Source organism: Microchirus variegatus, assembly GCF_963457635.1.
Source record: "Microchirus variegatus genome assembly, chromosome: 1".
Taxonomy (NCBI): domain Eukaryota; kingdom Metazoa; phylum Chordata; class Actinopteri; order Pleuronectiformes; family Soleidae; genus Microchirus; species Microchirus variegatus.
This window is the reverse complement of record NC_139802.1, coordinates 7,933,402-7,953,513: the sequence shown is the minus strand read 5'-3', so window position 1 is coordinate 7,953,513 and position 20,112 is coordinate 7,933,402. Positions and strand designations below refer to the sequence as shown.

General features: G+C 40.8%; 1 protein-coding gene across 2 annotated transcripts in view; it reads right to left on the bottom strand.

Annotated features, from left to right (window-relative positions):
* Positions 1 to 20,112, bottom strand: part of ptprub (protein tyrosine phosphatase receptor type Ub) — a 166,211-nt gene that overhangs the window by 112,737 nt on the left and 33,362 nt on the right. For both annotated transcript variants that reach the window (XM_083893052.1, XM_083893053.1), the window contains exon 2: positions 330 to 461. In XM_083893052.1, coding sequence (XP_083749178.1) covers positions 330 to 461 — 132 coding nt within the window. The remainder of the gene's footprint in view (positions 1 to 329; positions 462 to 20,112) is intronic.

The following is a 20,112-nucleotide window of genomic DNA, read 5'->3' as shown; positions in this document are numbered from 1 at the left end:
ATGCATATTGGACACCGGACATCTATAAACGCAGAATTACACATAACCTCTCTTTCCTGATATGTCAGCCATATACAAACAAAAGTCTGTTTATTTCCCCAGAGGTAATTTGAAAAGGACCAGAGGCACACACCAGCTCCTGACGTACCTCTAACAATAACCTCTGATCTTGAGCACCATACATTTTGACTGTGTACGATTGATAAGTATACATTACAAGCTTCTGGTCACCGCAACAAAAGTCTGCATGTCAAGAGTCTAACAACACGAAATGGCTGCAGCCACAAAGTACAAGCTAAAGACCTGTGAGAGGGACAAAAAACACTCACCCCGCAGGAGGTCAGGGCTGGCATAAGGAGACGTGTACGTGCGATACAACAGCCAGTCGAAGTCATCCTCCTCCCCTTGGGTGAAGTCACAAAGATTGGGGTCTGAATCCTCTTCGAATGTGCAGCCAGCAGCTGAAAAAAATAAAATAAACAGGGAATCATTAGACAGACACAGCATTTATTGTTTTTCGTAAAATCACTGATCACAAATACTGAATTTACCGTTTTTATAAATATATAAATAATACATTCTTTCTCAATCCTGCTCCTGGGGACCCAGCAGCCTTGCGTGTGTGAGACGTTTCTTTTCTCCAACACACCTGGTTCAAATCAGCTCATCAACGAGCTCCGCAATGGCCTGATAACGATCTATTCATTAGGATCAGGTGTGCTGGAGCAGGGAAACTTGCAGGGCAGTGTGATCAGGACTGTTGATTATTACATACATGAGCTTACATGTACCCACTAGGGGTGTCACGGTATGAAAATTGAACCTCACGGTTATTGTGACCAAAAATTTTCTCGGTTTTCGGTATTATCGCGGTATTTTTTAAAAAGTGTGTGAATATGTTCAGAAAGCATTGATAGTCCTAAAAGCCATGCATTTTTAATATGCTGGCGGTGGGCGCTGCAGCTGTACTATCATGTTAACATTATTGACACAGTATTGTGGGTCTTAAAACCATAAACTCTGTGTTTGAATTAAGGTTGTTTTATCGCTGTGAATCACTCCTAGTTTGGGTGTGACGATCTCACATTCTAGAGCTTTTGTTGCTTTTTCAGCCAATCAGCTGACGATCAGGAGAATACACATGGCTAATTAATATGCAGTACAGAGAGAGCGAGAGAAAGGGGAGAGATAGTGCATAGAACTTTCCTGTGCTTATGTGTGTGTGTGCGTGTGTGTGTGCGCAGTGCGAAAATAAAGCGTGATTGTCATCAAAGCAGTCATCAACAAAAGCTTTGTTTGACAAAAGAAGGCAAGGAGAACATGACACTAATTGTCTGTGGCTGAACATCTTCACAAAGACAGCGAAAGCTCAGAGACGGCTGGTGTGTGGACTGTTAGCATTTTAAGCTAGCGATCTTTATGCTAACGTGTTAGCAGACTTCATCGTCACAAAAACAACAAACAGGTGGATTATTCAGCGGCTGAAAGAGAGCAGGACACACACGGTAGTTGTCTGATATGATGACGTGACGCCAGCACCGCGCTATAATGTTATGGGTGAGTTTTCATATACGTATATGTCCTGAGGGCTGTCGTCTCCTCCTTCGGCCATGATTCCAGCTTCGATAAAGTTTGAACGTCAGGCTGTAGGCTACAGAGTGCGCCTGCGCGGAAACTTCAGCAGACGGAGACGCTGGAAAGGCTCACGGTGCTTACACCGCGGGCGCGGTTATTCACCGAGATAATAATTTTTTTTTTAAATGAAGACGGTAATTATTATCGTCAAAAATGTTATCATCTCTAGTACCCACACAGTTATACTGGAATATACTTGACCCACTATGTAATATCGAAAAAATGTATATGCTCACTATAGGGTAAACGTAATTATTCATTGATTGTTTTGTAATTATTTATGTCCATATATGAAAGTCTGTCTCTCTGTGAATAAAAATCATCCTTCTCTTATACCAGAATTTAAGTGTTGTACAATTTCACGTGAGCTTTTTTTTTTTTTTTTTCTTAAATCGCTTTTAGAAATTACAGAAAAAAATAAAAAATAATAAAAAATAAATAATGTCGAAAAAAATAATCTCGAGTTTCAAAGTAGAGATCTCGAGTTTCCCATAAGAAAATGAAAAAAAATATATTTTCAAAAAAATATTTTTTTTTTTTTTGGAAACTCGAGATCTCGACTTTGAAACTCGAGATTTAAATGTATTTATTTTTTCCGTCATTTTTATTTTTTTTTCTCATGTCACTTCGGGGGCTCCGTAAGAAATAGCCATCTTTGAGAAAAAGTGTAGGAAAAAACTATGATAAATCCCAGACATCTTCTTACCACAAACCAATCTCACAGCTCTGACCACAATGAATTTGCAATTCAGCCACAACTCACCACTCCTCTACCCTGTGAGGTTTAAACAGTGACCTGTGTTTGATCACTTTCTGGACCTTTAGTCTCAGGAGCAAAGACAAACATCTGCACTAACAACTGATGTTCATTACTTTATAAACAAACTCCTCAATAATCAACACAAAATCTGTAGCTTTCAGTTCTGTCAGCAGTAATGGGAAAGTCTGGTTTGAGTGGTTAAAATGCCAGCTCTGGGGGTTTGTGTGTTAAAATGCACAAAAGGAAATGTGTTAACATATGCACATATTCCAATACCAATAATTATTTCACTCTCTCACAAAGAAGGACAATGACTTGCCCCTGCATCTGAGGAGAATTACCCCACCCATAAAACATTTACAAACAAGACTGCACATCCCAGAGCCCACTCACAAAGGCATACACAAATAATCATAACATTTGGAGAGAATGGACACCCAGGGGAATCTAGTGATTATCATAATACCTCAAAACCTGCTATTCCAGGAGCCAAAAAACTAATTTTTTCAAATTATATTTAATAGCTTTGGCTTTAATGGCCCTTGGGTCCTGAATAATGTGCTACAGTCATTGCTCTCTGCATCTGTTGCCATATTTCACATTAGTTCATCCATGTAAGAATTGCAGCCTGGCAGTGGGCAGTTTGAACAGCCCAGTCATAAGACCAGAGCCTGTGTCAGTAATAACGGAAGCAGGACAGCATGAGCTGCAACGTGCTAATGATTGGAATAACCATAAGCATGTCCTGAAGGTGACCCTTGCAGCCCAGAGCTTTATTGCTGCTCTATCGTGTCTCTCATCTCCCATTAAACAAACACTCTCAATAAGACAAGCTGCAGACAAACTGCAGTAAGTATTAATAGTCCTCATTTAATACGTTCATTATCAATTATTGACAGTTTATTGTGTTATTGTGATTAGGGTGGAATTCTGCCAGATTGTTTTTGTACCAATGCAACACATCAGGGTTTCACAATCAAATTTTCCCAATAAATAAATGTAGATTTAAGTGAGATTAAAAGCAGCTGAAGTTTAAAGCGCTGACCTTGAACTGCAGAGATCCCAGTTTACATCTGCGTCTTTGCTGCAAGTTGCTTCATACAGCTCTCTCCTGTCATTTCCTGTCACCTTTCCTTTAATATTATGCAAATAAATGCATACAATGTTCCAAAACATACTTAATTCACAGTAGCGGCTCTGTGAGGACGCACCTATACAGTAAAGGTAATACAAATCTTCCGCTGTTTATGCAGCTGTAGGTTTAGTTAATTAACATCCTGCACATTGTAAAGTGAGGATATGAACTGAAGTATTGGACACATTTGGAGGGTGTTGGCATTTCAAGTTAAGGTATTGTTTGGCATTCAAGAGAAACTTAAATTTAATCTTTATCATCACACACATTGTATTATTATAGCTCCAAGGTGCTGACGTTCCTTTAGATGCTGTATTTAAGGCAGCATGAACATCCTCAGAGCGCCCTACAGCCTGTCTGTTACATCACTCTTACGCCTCCAGTGATTATATGATAAGCCCCGTGTACATCTAACCATCATGCAAGCCCGATCTAATGGGTGATAGCAGTAGCTAACCAGCATGAGGGAGGGGGAGGGTCTCTCCTTCTAGGTCTGATTTATTGCCCCGTGCTGGGCTCTTACAGCACAGATCTGCTGCTGAGGCCAGAGGTTAATTGTCCCACACTAGGGTCTATTTCTAATATAACAGCTAGAGATATGGGCCCCTGACACATCCAAATGCTGGTACTATATTATTCCCCGCTGCTTGGGTAAATGAAGCCTGCAGACCCCCTCCCATAGAGAAGTGCCATCATGCAGGAGAAAGGAAGCTGCGATCGGAGGCCAGCGACAACTGCCCCGGAATGTCATCGCCGCAGACTGCTCCAGGACAGCTCCAGCTCATCTATCATAACAGCTCCTGCTCCTCCAGGAGAGCCAATGAGTGGGAAGTGTGTAAGTGGCCTTTTTTTTTTTTTATCTGATTAATAACAGCATAATTTAGTGAGGTGACCACTGCAAAGTCAAGACACACAGCCCAGATTTTCGTGCCTCAGTTCCAGTCACTTCTCAGTCAGTGATTACTGTGTGATACACGTGCAGATCAGTGAGAAACAAAGATGTTTTCTTCAGTCTGTAGAGTGTGACGTGTGTCGTGCTCTTCATAACTGAAACCAATGATTGTCCATCTTAGCTATTCATTTCATAACAGTGTAATATAGTTATAGTTAATAAATATCACCACTTTGTCAGTGGAGAAATAGTATAGCAAAACACAGTGCCTGCATTGTTCATGCCTGTGAGACTTATTTTTCCATCACAATCAGTTCAATTCCCAGTCATTCTCAGTCTTGTCCCATCATACAAGTACTAGTGAGGAATAGGATTATTGAATGAAATGCCTCTGCTACACTTTTGACTTGGTGGCTTCCAGTTTAGCATGAGGCCAGTTGTTAGGATGCCAAGTGCCACTCATAGTCCTTCCTACCATTTCTTTAACTTATAATTATCCAATTCTTTCAGCTGACAGAGCATATAATCTCCTCGTCAGTCCCCAAGAAAATTGAATTCTGCTACGTTCTTGTTGCTGTCATCTTGTTCTTCTGTGTTGAAGAGGGCTGAGGATATGTGGCACATGCACACCCCCCCCCCCCCCCCAGGTTGCATTAACTGGTGTGTTAGTCCAACTATGAGAAATTCAATTTAGTACAATTTCAGTCAGACTAAGTTGTTCAGGTATATTTTAAAAATCCGGTTTTGGTTGGACTAACAAAATAATTCAGTGTGATGACGTAAACATACTGAATGTGCCTCGTCTCCAGCACTATAACCAGGCTGACAGACAGAACATGCCGTGTCACATATTGGAAGTAAAATGGCAGAGGGGAAAAACAGGAGGCAATGGTTCATGGTTGCAATAGAAAACATGCAGAAACTGTTCAGTGCCACATCCATTTGTTCTGATGCCGTTTTTATTATACAATACATGAGTGAACAAAATTGAGGTGATGATGATGATGATGATGGGATTTTTGTCACCTTGTTTAACACGATGACGCCAACACAAATCACACTGCGAATAAATGAAAATTTGACCTCTCTAAGTGAATGAAAATAAAAAGCGGAGGTAATGAGCGACGCTCCGTCAAAGGATCCAACTTCTGAGGAGTAGTTCCTCTTTAATTTCATGGGGCCATTTGAAAAAGATGGCAACCTGTTTACCAGACACTCCAATTTGCTGCCACTTTTGTGGTGATCCATAAAAATGTTCCCTTGTTTTATGTGTGCAGTTAATCACGACTGCAAGTCTCGCTCTGTGTTCATATCAATAGTTTATGTCACATGTAGCCCTTCACGTTATATTTGTTGTTTCCTCCTCTGTTTACTTGCCCATAATCCTGAGTCTATCTTGCTACCTAATTAGAGTGTCAGCAAATGCACAGTGAAGAATGTCAAAGTCTATGTTTATCCCCTTTATTTGCATATGTTTTAAGCATAAGAACGTTGTACTCGGCTTATTTGAGGTGCAACTTTCCACTTGAATGAGCCACAAAACAGCAAAACAGGGAGAGGATCAATTTTAAGTAGTTGCCAGGTGATATAGTGTCACCAACAGAAAAGTGTGTTTGTTTTTTGTTTGCTAATTGAATTCATCAAATGTAATTTAATCCCCTTTATTCTACTAATTTAAAGGGGTCATATTATACCGTATTTCTCCAAGTTAATCTAGTTCCCTGGTGTCCTAATGAACATGTCTGTGACATGCTTTGGTCAAAATACCATAAGGATGAAGCACCACAGCAGTTCAATCACCCTGTCAAAACAGCCCTGTTCAGAACGCTCTGTTTAGTAGTATCTCTTTAGGTCCACCTTAACAAAAAGTAAAATGAAACTTAAGGGACAGGAAATGACATCAGCCACAGAGGCAGGCTCCAGCAGGCACATTGCCGTCATATTTAACATGTATCCATTGGACAGATAAATTCTCTGAGGCTGGAAGTTTGTGTAGGACTCTGCGCTGCACTGTGGAGCCAAGAATAGAACTTTTCGTGGACTTCCGGTTTCCGGATACTGTTGCCCTCGCCAGCACTCTGGCGTGTTTTATGGACAATGTACAGAAGTCAACATCGCGTGTTTTATCTCCTGTACTTGTGAGTGAGACAACTGATAGGACCTCCAGAGTCCCAAATATAAGGATTTAAATGATTAAAGAGTCTATTTTGCATAATATGTCCCCTTTAAAGCTTGTGTTTTATAATAAGTAAGAGTCAAAGTCAAGACTGCCTAAATAAAGAGTGGACAGACACTTTTTTTTCTTTTGGAGTAGATCAATGCAAACATGTTTTAACATTCAAATAATAATTTGAATGAGAATATGTTGTATTAGTGTGTGAATGAAATGGGTGATAGGTAAGCACTACATTTGTGGTTATTGTTTACAAAAGTGCTGTCAATTTGGTTCTGAAAATATAAAACTATCCTTTTTACATGATAAAAATTCTATCAGAATGTGCCTTTTATCTAGTTTTCTTAGGAAATGCCGCATTTTGTTTTGGCACAGACTCAGCATTTCGGCATTGTATATGAAATGTTCACCTCTACTCAGAGGAAAAATAGGAGAAAAAAGTCCGATAAATTGCAGAAGCAACAGTGATGAGTGCACACAGCTGGGTACTTTTGTGGCCTTGAAAATGAAATCTCCCAGCTCTTATTGTCAGTGATCAAAACCATCCGAAAACGCTGCCAATTTCAAGACACAGACCAAAACACTTAAAACTGCAGCCTCTCATATAACAAAAATAGTCAAAGCTGATATGAGGGCTCAGAAAACCCATTCACAACCTTTGCTTTAATGTCAACTCACAACCCCTGCCCTTAATTATCTGGCAGTCAGCGTGGATAATGAACACCCGGACCTGTGAAGTCACCTGGGAAATGCAGTGCAATGATGAGGCATGGATACTTGTCATATCATTGTCAACAAATGGGAACCGAACCATGCGAGGAAGACAGCTCATACATGAGAGCTTCTCCACTCCGAGCCGAAAGCTTCCACTGAGTCTGGGGTGACTGAGTGTCTGGCTGCTGGAGATCCAGGTGGGAATAGGTGAGTAATAGTGGAGGCAGTTTGAAGGAGGTGAGTGGCTTGATTTGCATTGCAGCGAGTGTGGCCCGATGCATCAACAGGAGAAATGTATATTTATTCTCTACAGAGGCTCTCCCCCCAGCACTCCCCGGGCTGCCTCTGAAAGCCATCCATCCCCACACCTGAATACGCAATAGAATCATCTCTCTGCCTCCCCGGGCATTAATAACTCAACCTTGGTGTCTGGATAGGCCTGCTCACACACAGATTGAGATAAGAAAGGAGCTCAAATATGCTGAAGAACAGAAGAAAATTATTTATTCCCAATATCTAAGTAACAGGACATAAAGATCCAATATCCAATAACCCCCTCATCTGGATCCTCACCCAGTCGTCTTCTACAGCTTTATCCTCCACATGAGGGTCACGGGGTGCGTTTGCGCCACTCCCCGAACAACATCAGGGTTAAGGCCACATTATACTTCTCCGACTGCGTGTGCGTTATACGACTGCGTCATCACGGAGACAACTCGAGCCTTCATACTTCTGCGTCGTGGTGACGGATACGCGCTGCAATTTCCCGCGCGATCAGTAGGGGTCGCTGCGCAAGGTTGTTGTGCGCAATGGCGTCGAGAGAGAAAGAGAGCGAAAGACTGTTGTTGTTGAAACAGTGGCCGTTTCTCACTTTTGAAACCGTTTCTCACTTTTGAAACCGTTTCTCACTTTTTCTGTGTCACAGAACGCAGTTTTAAGATAATTTGAGGCGAGAAATTGGCCATTTAGAGTCTAAACATGTGCTGTGTGTATTAAGATATGACGTATTTATAGTTTGGCAGCGACGTTGTCGGCGGGGATGAGCTTCGCCTCTGTGGACACTCGGGTGCGCACTGTGAGCCGGCACAGAGCAGCTTCGCTCGTCCTGTCCTGAGGATCAATCGCAGCTCTTGCCGTCTCCGTTGTCCCTTGACGGAGTGACGGACACTTGAAAAAAATTTTGTGCATTCGGAGACGACGCAGAGGCTCTTCGACAGGCTCTGCTTTGACGCAGAGTCTCTGCGTAACCTACGCAGAGCACTTTACGCAGGAGTATAAATTGGGCTTTAGGGTTACACCCTGGACAGGTTGCCAGTCCATCACAGGGCCACATAGAGACAAACAACGATTCACTCTCACACCTATGGAGATTCTGACACCCAAAAAAAACCATACCCAAATAATACAAATATGTCATTTGTGATATCCAAAAATCATTAACATGTGACCACTGGGGGAACTTTAATGAGTCATTAATTAGTCAACTATAACTATAAGCACTATTACTAAGCACTCCCGTCACTCTGGACTGACTCGAGGATGCTGAGAATATTCTATGGCAGTTGGCCAAACATGGAGCTCAGTAGCATTAAGATGATAACACACACAAAAAAAACTGAATAATTCCCTGTGCCATTCGAAGGGCACCAGCAGCTAGCAGACTTTTGTTTTTCGTGAATGTGGCTTGATGCATGAGTTCACACAATGAATGAATAAATACAGCTTAAATGTCAATATGGCAACTCTAACCAGTCCATTTGTATTTTGTCGACCTCTTTCCTGAAGTATGCTATGCTGCAGATGAATTGGATCTTGATGCACTTGAATTTGAATTTCAGCCAGTCAATATGAAATGAAAACGCTTAATTCGCCATGTCGGAGCAGCAGTGAAAAGTTGATGTTTAGACTGTAACAATACCTTGATACTAATTTTGAGCACGGTTCATGTAACTAAAGAAATGAATCGGAATCAAGGCGGTTGTTGTTGTTGTAGAATCCAGGGTTGGTCAGGTTATAATTTTCAAATCTATATTTAACCTCAATGTCAGTCATTTTTCACATGGTATCTTAATAAAACAATTAGATAATGCTAGTAATGCTAGTAAATATTGTAAATTCTTCATACTTAATGTAACATTTTAATAAAATTAAGACTAAAATGAATTTCTGTGCCACCTCATCAAAGGATAAGAACATTTTCTTCACTTTCTGAGGGTGAAAAGGTTTCCTACAGCTGTTTTCATGCTGCAATGCATTGTTGAATCAATTCTGCTTTTAAAGATTGCTACAACATTTCACTCTCAATGGTGGGTTGGTAATAAAGGCATCTCAGATGTCAGAAAAACAAAAGTAAAAACATTTTTCTTCTTACATGAGTACTGTGTGTGTTTGTGCTATTCTGAGGGCAACACAAAAGGGAAAAAAAAAAAGAAGAACAGAAAGCTAAGAGAAAAGCAATTTGAGTTTCAGTCTCCATGTTTCTCCTTTCCCTGAGGGAAAAAACATAAATTATTCCACTTCCCAGTTCCTATGGGTTTCGGGTAGGGGGTAGGAGAGCTAAGTTCACGGTGATGATAAGGATTTTTAATTAGAGTTTTATTTTCTGTTTCAAAATGTTGGGTCGGATTGCTGTGCCGCTCGTCTCCATTTTGCATGGTCCTTTCACCGGCATAAATAAAAATAACATATGGAAATATGAAATGAAAGATCATATTCTCTCTAATTGGGTGAAGAAAATCTGTCATAGCTGGTTACTCACTTTTCTAACATCTGTTTTATTTTAAGCTAAATGCAGGGAACTACTTTGCAAATCAAATCCAAATGGCTACAATAACAAGCGTTAATTGTTAATTGTGTTTTTGTGACCATGCAATTACTTTTCAAACTTTGCATTCAGCCAAAAATGGCATTGTTTATTATCGTGTGATGCTTGAATAATCTATTAATGAATGGTTTATTAGTTAATCAAGTGGCTTTCTGGTCTTCTGGCCTTTCGCACATCAACAGCGACACATATACAGTAAATGACACAAAAGGTGTAAATAATTTATATGTGATGCAGTCAAGCAATAAGGAACAAAGTAATTGCTTCACTGGAACAAACAGACTGAGTCAGTAGCTAGTGAAGATCTGGTGCTCAGTCATTTTACATAATAAACCGACAAACACAATAAAGACTTCAGTCAGCTTGAATATTTGAGGTCCATGTTTCTTTGTAAACAGCCCCAGCTGTGTGCATTTGCTGATTTCAATCATTTTAATGTTGCATCATCAACAACATTTCTGATTGGTCAGATGTGTACCTGTCATAACTGTAACTCTGATAAAAAAAAATAGATATTAACTTGGACCTAGTGCTGTGTGGTAAACCGCTTCATACCAAAAACTGGTACTTTTCGTACACTGCAAACCACTGTTCGACGTGGGGAACCTTTTCACTGCCGCACCACACATGCTTAGCTGAAGTCACTGTGGTGGTAATTGTAGGAATGAGCAATTTACTCCACCATGTTAGTACAAAAAAACCATGTCTGAGAGACCCAAGAATGTGTGTAGTTAGGTAAACAGACACACACACATGCACACGGCTGCACCGCTCCCTCTTTCGCTCAATATGAGCACAAACACAGTCTTGCTGGAGCCCTCACTCATGCTCATATATATATATAAAAATACCGTTGTATACGATGAAATGTTTATATTTTGAAAAATACAGTGATATAAATGTTTGGTCATACCGCCATACTTGGTCCATAAAAATAAAAGCTTCAGCATCACTGTGGGAAAAAAACTGTGTGAAGAGAAAACATGAAAAAATGGCATGCAAAGTATAAGGGGTTAATGTGTTAAGTCGGGTGTAACAAGTCTTGATATTAATACAATAATTTGGCTTATTTTTTTATCTTTTTTTGGAAAGTCAACACATTTAAAAGCATAAGCCACATCAATTTAATTAATATCATACATCTTTTAAGGTCACTTTATGGTTGCATCTGACAAGCATGATGTCGTGACAGTTTTATCACTCAGTAAAATAAACTAATAGTGAGACACTTCTCACTCACAAAATTGAGGTGTTTAATTTCGTTGCTAATACATTCTGACGCAAACTAATGACTTATAATCCATTGTGAATGGTATTATTAGTACATTCTCTACACTCCTATGTCATCCAAAGGTGCTTCAGAGATGATTATGTGTCAAACAAATGACAATAAATTGTGAATCGCCTCGCATGCATATGAGAATCTAACCACAACGTATAACTATATGCTGACTTCTTAGAACGTAGGGGTTCCTTTAAAGGTCGTGAGCGACCTGCCTGGATTAAATGTCCACAATTATTTATTGTAAAGGAACAAATTCCCACACAAGCATAAACTTTACAATCTCATTTCCGAGCTACCCCCCAATCGACCTGAGCCACTTGCATGCAAACCCTGATGAGCTTAACTCCCTTTGACAGTGCATCCAAATCAAACTGCCCACAGCATCCACAATCACCGGGAGGAAAAAATACAAGACAAAAAAAAAAAAACCTTGGTGCCTATCAAGTCAATTAAAACACTATACCCAGCAGCAGCATCACCTCTCAGTTGCCTGTCAATTCCACTGACACAAAGACAGCCAATTGCTCTTTCCACTACCTGTTGCCTTTCAATTCTCGTAAACTCACATATAGGATCACGTGAAAGGGAGGTGAGTGGGAGAGGATCATTCCAGTGAGCGTTTGAGTTCACTTTATTTGCCTTTGTACCCTCTTACTCATTCATATTCAACCTATTGTTCCTGTTGTGTATGTAGCAAAAGACGTGTGTGTGTGTGTGTGTGTGTGTGTGTGTGTGTGTGTGTGTGTGTGTGTGTGTGTGTGTGTGTGTGTGTGTGTGTGTGTGTGTGTGTGTGCGCGCGCTTTCATTCTTTTTGTCTGTCCACATTTCACATCAGTGAAGAGAAGACAAAGGGCATATCATTTATCCTTTCAAACAGTAAAATGCTATTCCTTCAATGATAATAAAAGTGCCTTTATATTTATATGAGGTCCAATCTTTTCCCTGGTTTGAGCTCCTGTCCACAATGCCAGGAAAATCAATCAGTCAGACCAATTAAAACAATAATAAAGCTGCATTAAAGTGACGGAAACATTTTCAGAAAAAAATTCAGTTTAGATTGCTAAACAATCATTTTCATAAAAGGAACATGACAGTGACATTGAGCTTGGCATTCATCAACCTCCATAAGTTGTGAAAGGTTTAACAGGACCTGTTTTAACCCACGGCTACGCCGGTCTAACATCATCTGTCGGAGCAACCGCACGTCAGTGTCAATCACTGTCTCCTACGTTAATGAATGCAGGAAATCTGCATAACGGCAAATGTCAAACATTGTTGATTGGTGAGTCAGACGCATGCATCGGATTAACTACACGTCAATGCTACACAAACATACATTTCTTATCTACTATCTGATTGTTTCCGATTGCAGCCTCAGCCAGTGCGTCAAAAAGCGGAGAGGAAAAAAATGAATGATAATTTCAGACCCGGCAATCACCTGTACTAATAGTGCACACGGGGGCACAAAGTGGTGTAGCTGCCATGTTCTTGTTCCTTGATAGGATCGTGATCACTGAGCTGTGAGACATTTCAGGAGAGAGACAATGAAATCATCCCTGAGAAAGATGCTCTTATCTGAGTCGCTAAAGACAATGTTGGAATATGTCGGTGTCTGAGAGACTTTCTCATAGCTGGGCGGTATACCAGTTCGTACCAAAAAAACAGTATTCGTTTATTATTTTTTATTTATGATATGAATACCCACAAAACTGGATAACAAGTCATGAAAGGACTGGATGGTGTCCACCACGGAAGCTTTAAACATCAACCATTCACTTTTGATGAGCCCAGCCTCCACAGGGATGCCAGAGAAGCTCCTTCAAAGGTGGGAGTTGGAAGGATTCTTGGAGAGGTGCCTCACCCTGCACGTTCCCAGTCTACCCCGCACTACTTGATTGGGTTTATCAGGTCGGTCCAGGGGTTTCCCCACCAGATGGTGATCAGTTCCTGCTCCTCTCTTTAGCCGAGTGTCAAAAAAAACACAGCCCTAGGCCAGACGATACAATCACAAAATCAATCCTTGACCTTCGGCCTTGGGTGAACTGGTACACTTATGAGTCTCCCTGTGTTCGAACAAGGTGTTCATTATAGGCGGGTACAGAAATCTAATAATAGAACACCAACATCAGTTGGAACTCTTGATAGAACAGTGTGCACTCCTGAAAAAAGGATGTCCATCTGAAGGACAAAGTCAATAAACACAACACTAAAACAAAAGTCAAAAGGAACATGCAACACCATCAAGTTTTGACCAAAAAAATCAAAGTCAACTCAAGAAACGCAAATTTTCCTTCTGTCCCTCCACCATTCAAATGCTCGGTCACCATTTCTCGGCCACCGGCCAGACAACAATGCCCAGTTCATCATCTACTTCAATCCAGACAGCTCTTATGAGCACATGGTCTTCTGTTGACATACTTCCTGGTACAGCTGCCACCTGCTCAGCCATGCGGTGCCTCGCTGTGGCTGGAGCCAAGTGGTCAGATGATGTGCTGATGTCTGAGTGTGCATGTGACTGTGAGCCCCTGCTTTTCTGTCTGCAAACATTCATTCATCTGTGTGACATATATATATGCTGCTGCTGCTGCTGTTGACTCGTCTGAGTGACAGCGAAGGCAGGCCGTCATTCAAACAAAGATGGGCACGTAGAGATACTGGAGTAGACACCACACAATCAAATACCACAATGTGCTTTCACACTCAACCAGAGGAGAGAGATGACCACGGACAAATCAAATGAGCCCCAAACCTAATTGTCACAGCACATAAACCATTTCCTCTTCTGCTCATTCCTCTATGACTAAAAGGTGAAGCAAGGAAGCAATTAAACTGATGTCACGTCAAAGAGAGTTCTGCTAAATGCCACTGCCTACATAAGTGGCTTTAAACAGTTACTGGTTTAAAGTTCGGCCACCTGACCTGCCCTGAACTGATCCTTCCCAGGGTTTTTTTATTTATTTAAACGGGCAGTACTGATGGCAAAGGAGCGGGGCTAATGAGAATAACAGACTGGACACTTTAAAAAGAGGATGGTGCTTGACATCATTGTTCCTCTTCTGTTAACCATGGTTACCTGCAAGGAAACACGTGCATTCATCATTGCATTGCACAAAAAGGGCCTAACAGGGAAGTTTATAGCAGCTAGTAAGATTGAACCTCAGTCAACCATCTATCGGATTATCAAGGACTGCAAGGAGAGAGGTTCAATTGTTGCCAAACAGGCTCCAGGGCGCCCAAAAAAGTCCAACTCCAAGCATTGATTATGCAAGAATGGACTGCCATCAGTCAGGATTCGGTCCAGAAGTTGATTGACAGCATGCCAGGGAGAATTGCAGAGGTCTTGGAAAAAGAAGGGTCAACACTGCAAATATTGACTTGTTGCATGAACTCAGTGTACTTGTCAGTAAAAGCTTTTGACACTTATGAAATGCTTGTTATTATATTTCAGTATACCATAGAAACATCTGACAGAGACACCTGAAAACCCTGAAGCAGCAGACCCTGTGAAAATGTAATATTTGTGTCATTCTCAAAATGTTTGACTGTATTGTCTATGGAGAGAACATAATTTGAAAAATCTGGTTTATGTATAGGACATATATTTTAGCAGCGATGTTGTCTGAGGTGAACAGTGACCGGCACAGAGCAGGGTTACCTCGCGATGTCCGATTGAAATGATCCACTGGCTCAGAAACAGATTTTTTGACATTTAATCGACAAATTAGATGACATTCTAATGGTGTTTTTGCATGAAATGCCCATCCCGAGTGAAAAAAGGGTATTCTACGGTGAGGGTTAGAATTAGGGGGAATTATTGTTTCCTTTGGAGGAATTAATATTTCCCTCTTGTATTCACTTTAAAGATGAGAAAGTAAGTTTGAATCACAAAGAACACGACATTCCAAGGTCTTTGTCACAACTCACGACGTTCCTTGATCAAAGTGTACACAAAGGAACGTCTGCAGATCAAGTCACTCTGCAACATTTACGTGTCGTACAACAGAGGTAAAAACATCATGAACAATGAATAACAGACTATAAAGTGATGTGACGGCGAAGTAGTGTAACACAGTGTCTCTGTAACCCGGTTAGAAAGAAGAAAACCTGCTTCTGCTTCTGCACTGTTGATGTCTGTAACACCAGAGCGAAAGACTAGACTTTGTTGATTCAGCCAGTCCTAAGGAATGTGAAAAATCTGAGTAAACCTCAGCATAGGCCACCTTTGCAGCCTGCTGATATTCCACATCAATTTGTGGTTTGAATGTTTCAGTCATGATCACTTCCATATACACAAGTACAATACCAGTGTTATGCTGAACCTGTAGCTGATTTGCATGTATATTTTCAAACATAATAAAGACAAGTGTTTCCTACCAGTCTCACTGGAACTAATCAGTGACCGTCTGACAGAGTGTTGGATACTATGACGAGAAGCGGGAAGAGAAGAGGATTGGGTTGCAGAATACTGGCCCGGTGCATTAGCGAAAAGATGAGGACAAGACCGTGTTCCAAAAATATTAGGCCAAGTGAAACAAAAAGCCCTGCTGAAACTAATTAGCCACGGTTCAGTCTCAGCACTTTGAAGACAGACTCGCTGCTCTCCGTGTGGAAAAAATACCGTCTTAAACAAATCTACATTTCCAGTCTGTCCCTGCGGTTTTGAAGTCACACACATCAGACATTACCAAACACCATAAATATCCAATTCACACCAGCAGCAAGTAGCATGAACAAGGGAAATATTTTTAGAATCTGATCCAGAAAAACTGCAGTTCAAATACCACGGGAGTAATGTGATAATTTGAGGAGTATGAGATGACGGCAACTTTGGCTTTTTATAAGCGTGCTGTAAGGTTCATGTTACAGTGGTCAGTGAGAGGAAAATATCATATGGAGTGGCACTGTACGCTGGAGCTCAGCCTAAACAGGAGGAGACGAGTGTTTGAGGTTAGAGGACCTGGGGAAAACAGAGCGCTGCCAAGGCTCACTGTTTGAAAGCTAATCTAATGACTGGTCCATTGTGTGGACGGGTGAGAGTTGAATAATTGGCTGAAGTTCTTTGCAGGAAGCACCCTCTGCTTCTGCACAGCTGCAGTAAGGGAGCCAAAATTTCCACTGAGTCATACAAACAAGTCGGCGATGACCTTTCAATCATACTCTCTGTCTCCTTCTGTGAGTGACTCCGGGTTTTAGAATGAGCCTTTTCCTGAGAAAACACAATTCAATTGCGATTTCCCCTAAAGCTTCAATCACTGTCCCCACGTAAGCCGCGATAAGTCGCTCATGTGTACAGAAGGAAAACGCGCAAGGCACCACTACACATTAAACTGTGCACAAAATCAGCGGTCATGCTTCCTTTTCACTGTCTGTCGCAGACATCAATGTGTTTTACACTCTTGTTTATGGCGCCGTGAAACAGTGAGCACCTACCGCTGACTCTGAACGACAGCAGCAGCTGACTTACTTTTGAAGAAGTGACACAGGTCTCTGGAGAATATAAATAATTTGATGATTTAGCAACTTCTTTTATCTATTTCACTGAATAATATTATGCTAAAATGGGGGGGGGGGTCGGGATTCTACAAACGACAATGACTACGACAAGAAATCCCCTTTTAGAATATGATTCCTTTAGAACTTGGAAAGCACCGGCCGCTTTACAGTCATTTTCAAACATTCAAAATCGGAAGAAATGTGCAGAATAAGGAATTTCTGCTCTTGTAAGCTGGTGAACGAGGGGTTCATTTATTATACAGGAATGCTGGCCACAAGATATATAACAGAATAACAGCTGTGCATTGTTAAAACAATGTTTTGATAATGAGTAGCAGTGCATCCACCGTTCCAGAGGGGGGAGCTGCGCTTCTGAGAGCGGGTGAGCTGAATAGGTCACTTTCGGGTACTGGCCAATCACAAGACTCTGTCTTCTGGGTGTGAGAGTTGAGTCTCAAATCTCGCGGCTGGGAAACAGCGTCAGAAAAGAGGGTTTCTATCGGCTCGTCTACAGCAACTAGGAGGTTTTTGACCATAAAAACAAGTTGATGTATGTAAGTAGACCTCCATAACTCACATATATGTGCAACAGGACCACTCTATGTGAGCTTTAAATAAATCTGCTACACAAGCTCCTTCGTGTGTATTGACATTGTAGCAACAAGCAATTTGTCATTTCATGTCCGGGAAAAAATTATCTTGTTACCCAAAAAATGGAGGAGAAAGCCATGTGTAAGAGTATACAAAGCCCTCACATGTATCTGCACCCTGCGGTGCCTCACTTGTAAATCTGACCCAGATGGTCAGCATTTGAAGACCCCACAGGCAACTTTAATCTCCTCTTCAGACTCAGCCATAGTTGTGAGACTCATGCAGGGAGAACTGAGGGTCATGCAGCCACAGATGGCTGGGAGCTCGCACTCACTAAGCGCTGAGAGGATATCGGAAGGGTTACCGTTGTACAGCGATTTGGCTTCAAGAGATAAGATTTTATTTAGTTTCTACTTAAAAAAGCTCAGAAATGTATAATACGAAGACATAAAATGACTATGATTTGTCATCAGAAATGAAGGAAACCAGGATATTCACAAAATAAATATGTGCTGCATTGGCCTGATGCACGAAAAACAGCCAAGGTTAGCTTATGCTCTCTCAAGCTCCCACTCTCATACATTTGCCAGTGGATATTTCACCTACATTACAATTTTTTTAATGGTGCGTCCAGCACTTTCACTCTCAATCTCTGTCTTTTTCTGACATGCTAAAATGTTTATAAACTGATTTGAATTGCATTTGAATTCCATTTTAAAAGATTTACATATCAATTCAAACATGTAGTGATAAGTCAAGAGGCAGCGCTTATACGTGCATGAAAGACCCCGTCCTGATTTATTTCAGCTATTCATACTAATTTAAGTGCAGGGATCTATTTTTCATTTTACAGCTTAAATTCTTCTAAAGATGACCTCATTCTCGGAGTACTTGGTATTCTCTTTTGAGTGTTGACAAGCATAGGCATCAAACACTTGATGAAATGCCCACAATCAAATATGGAGCATGTATCCTGTCATCTAAATCAAAGGAGGGATGTCTAGTATGCTATTTTACTTCAAGAGCCAATCATTCAAAGATTCAAATTCCATATTTTGCATGTCTGCTACAATTTTTAACAACGCGCGCAATAAAGAGCACAAATCTCTCACTTTGCTCGTGTAATGTTCAAGATACTTTACGCTTTCCGTGGCTGAGAAAATATGTTATTTTGTTCTCAAAATGTCTCAAAAATGAATTCAGAGGAGGGATCGTTTTCCACAGGCACCTCAAAAACATTTTCATGGTGACACTTTGTGAAAAATAAGGTTTTTCAAAATGCTCTTTAGCAGCTCATAAAGTAATCCAGTCCTTTTAAAGGTGTCGACGTGCAGCCGGTTTTTTTTACAGCTTCATAAGTACTGTACCTTTGTGAATTAATACCGGGACAAACTGTCTGAAGGTCTTGAAAGGGACAATTTATTGTAGAGAACAAGTAAATATTACTCTTTAAACCTCCATATGATGTTTAAATTTCCAATTTGCATCCGAGTCATGAAATCGCTGCATACATTTGCATAATCGAGCTTACTGTGTTAGAGATGAGATGAGTTTAAGAGCATATTTCAAGCGTAACAACATACTGACAGCATCTAAGGGCCCATTCTCCTACCAATCTTCACATTGGGACTTTTACAGCTTCATTACGCAGCCAAAGTGAATTAAGTTAAGGGTCTTAATCAAGGATCAAGTAGTTCTAGACCTCTCACGGAGAAGATTAAAGGTGGAAATACTGAGGGACACCTGGCATCAGACTGGAGAGCTGCTTTATATGAGAATCTTTCTTTAATAGCCTCCTTCCACCATGTCTTTGTCCTCCAAGTTGGAGAGTCCCTGCTGGGGTGCTTCACATTTTCTCAGCATGCATCTGTCGAGCTAATACTCAGGAAATCTTTCAGGAACAAACCCCCCCCTCAAAGAATATGTCCAATAATAAAATTGGACAGTTATTGCTATATCTTAACAAGGCGAGGTCATTGCAATTTCCTTTTTTAATATTGAGGGAATTTGTATCTTTTATCTAGAGGGATTATCTGTGTCCACAAATGCCTCCACTGCCTCAATGTCATTCCAAGATATAATTAGTGGTTAGAGATGCATGATATTTGAGTTTACGTCGATATCTGATATAGTAGATATGCATTTTCTTCATTTAGCAAAATAAATAAACGTAAAAAGAGTAATAGTTGTAGAGGGCGCCAGCATAGAAGTCAAGGAGATAGTGGCTTATTTAGTCATATCGGCCAATATCTGCCGATACTGATATTGTGCCATAATACAGTGCCTCCCTATTAGTTGTCATTTATCAATAAACATCATTCAACCATAACAATGCCATTTTCTTCAGGTGGAAAATGAAAAGAGTGTCAACTTCAGACAGTTTGACCAGACAAACGTCTTAATGGCCTAATTATCTGAACCAACAGTCACACAAAGAAGTAAAAAAACGCTGACTTCCTGAGAGTTTAATTACTCGGGGGAACTCTGGGAGCACGTCTTCTCGAGCACGTTTTTAACATCGCACAATTTGCTACAACACATATACAGACTCGGTAATAAGTCTGCAGATGAAGCCTCGCTCAATGGTTCGAGCTTAAAGTGGCTTAACAA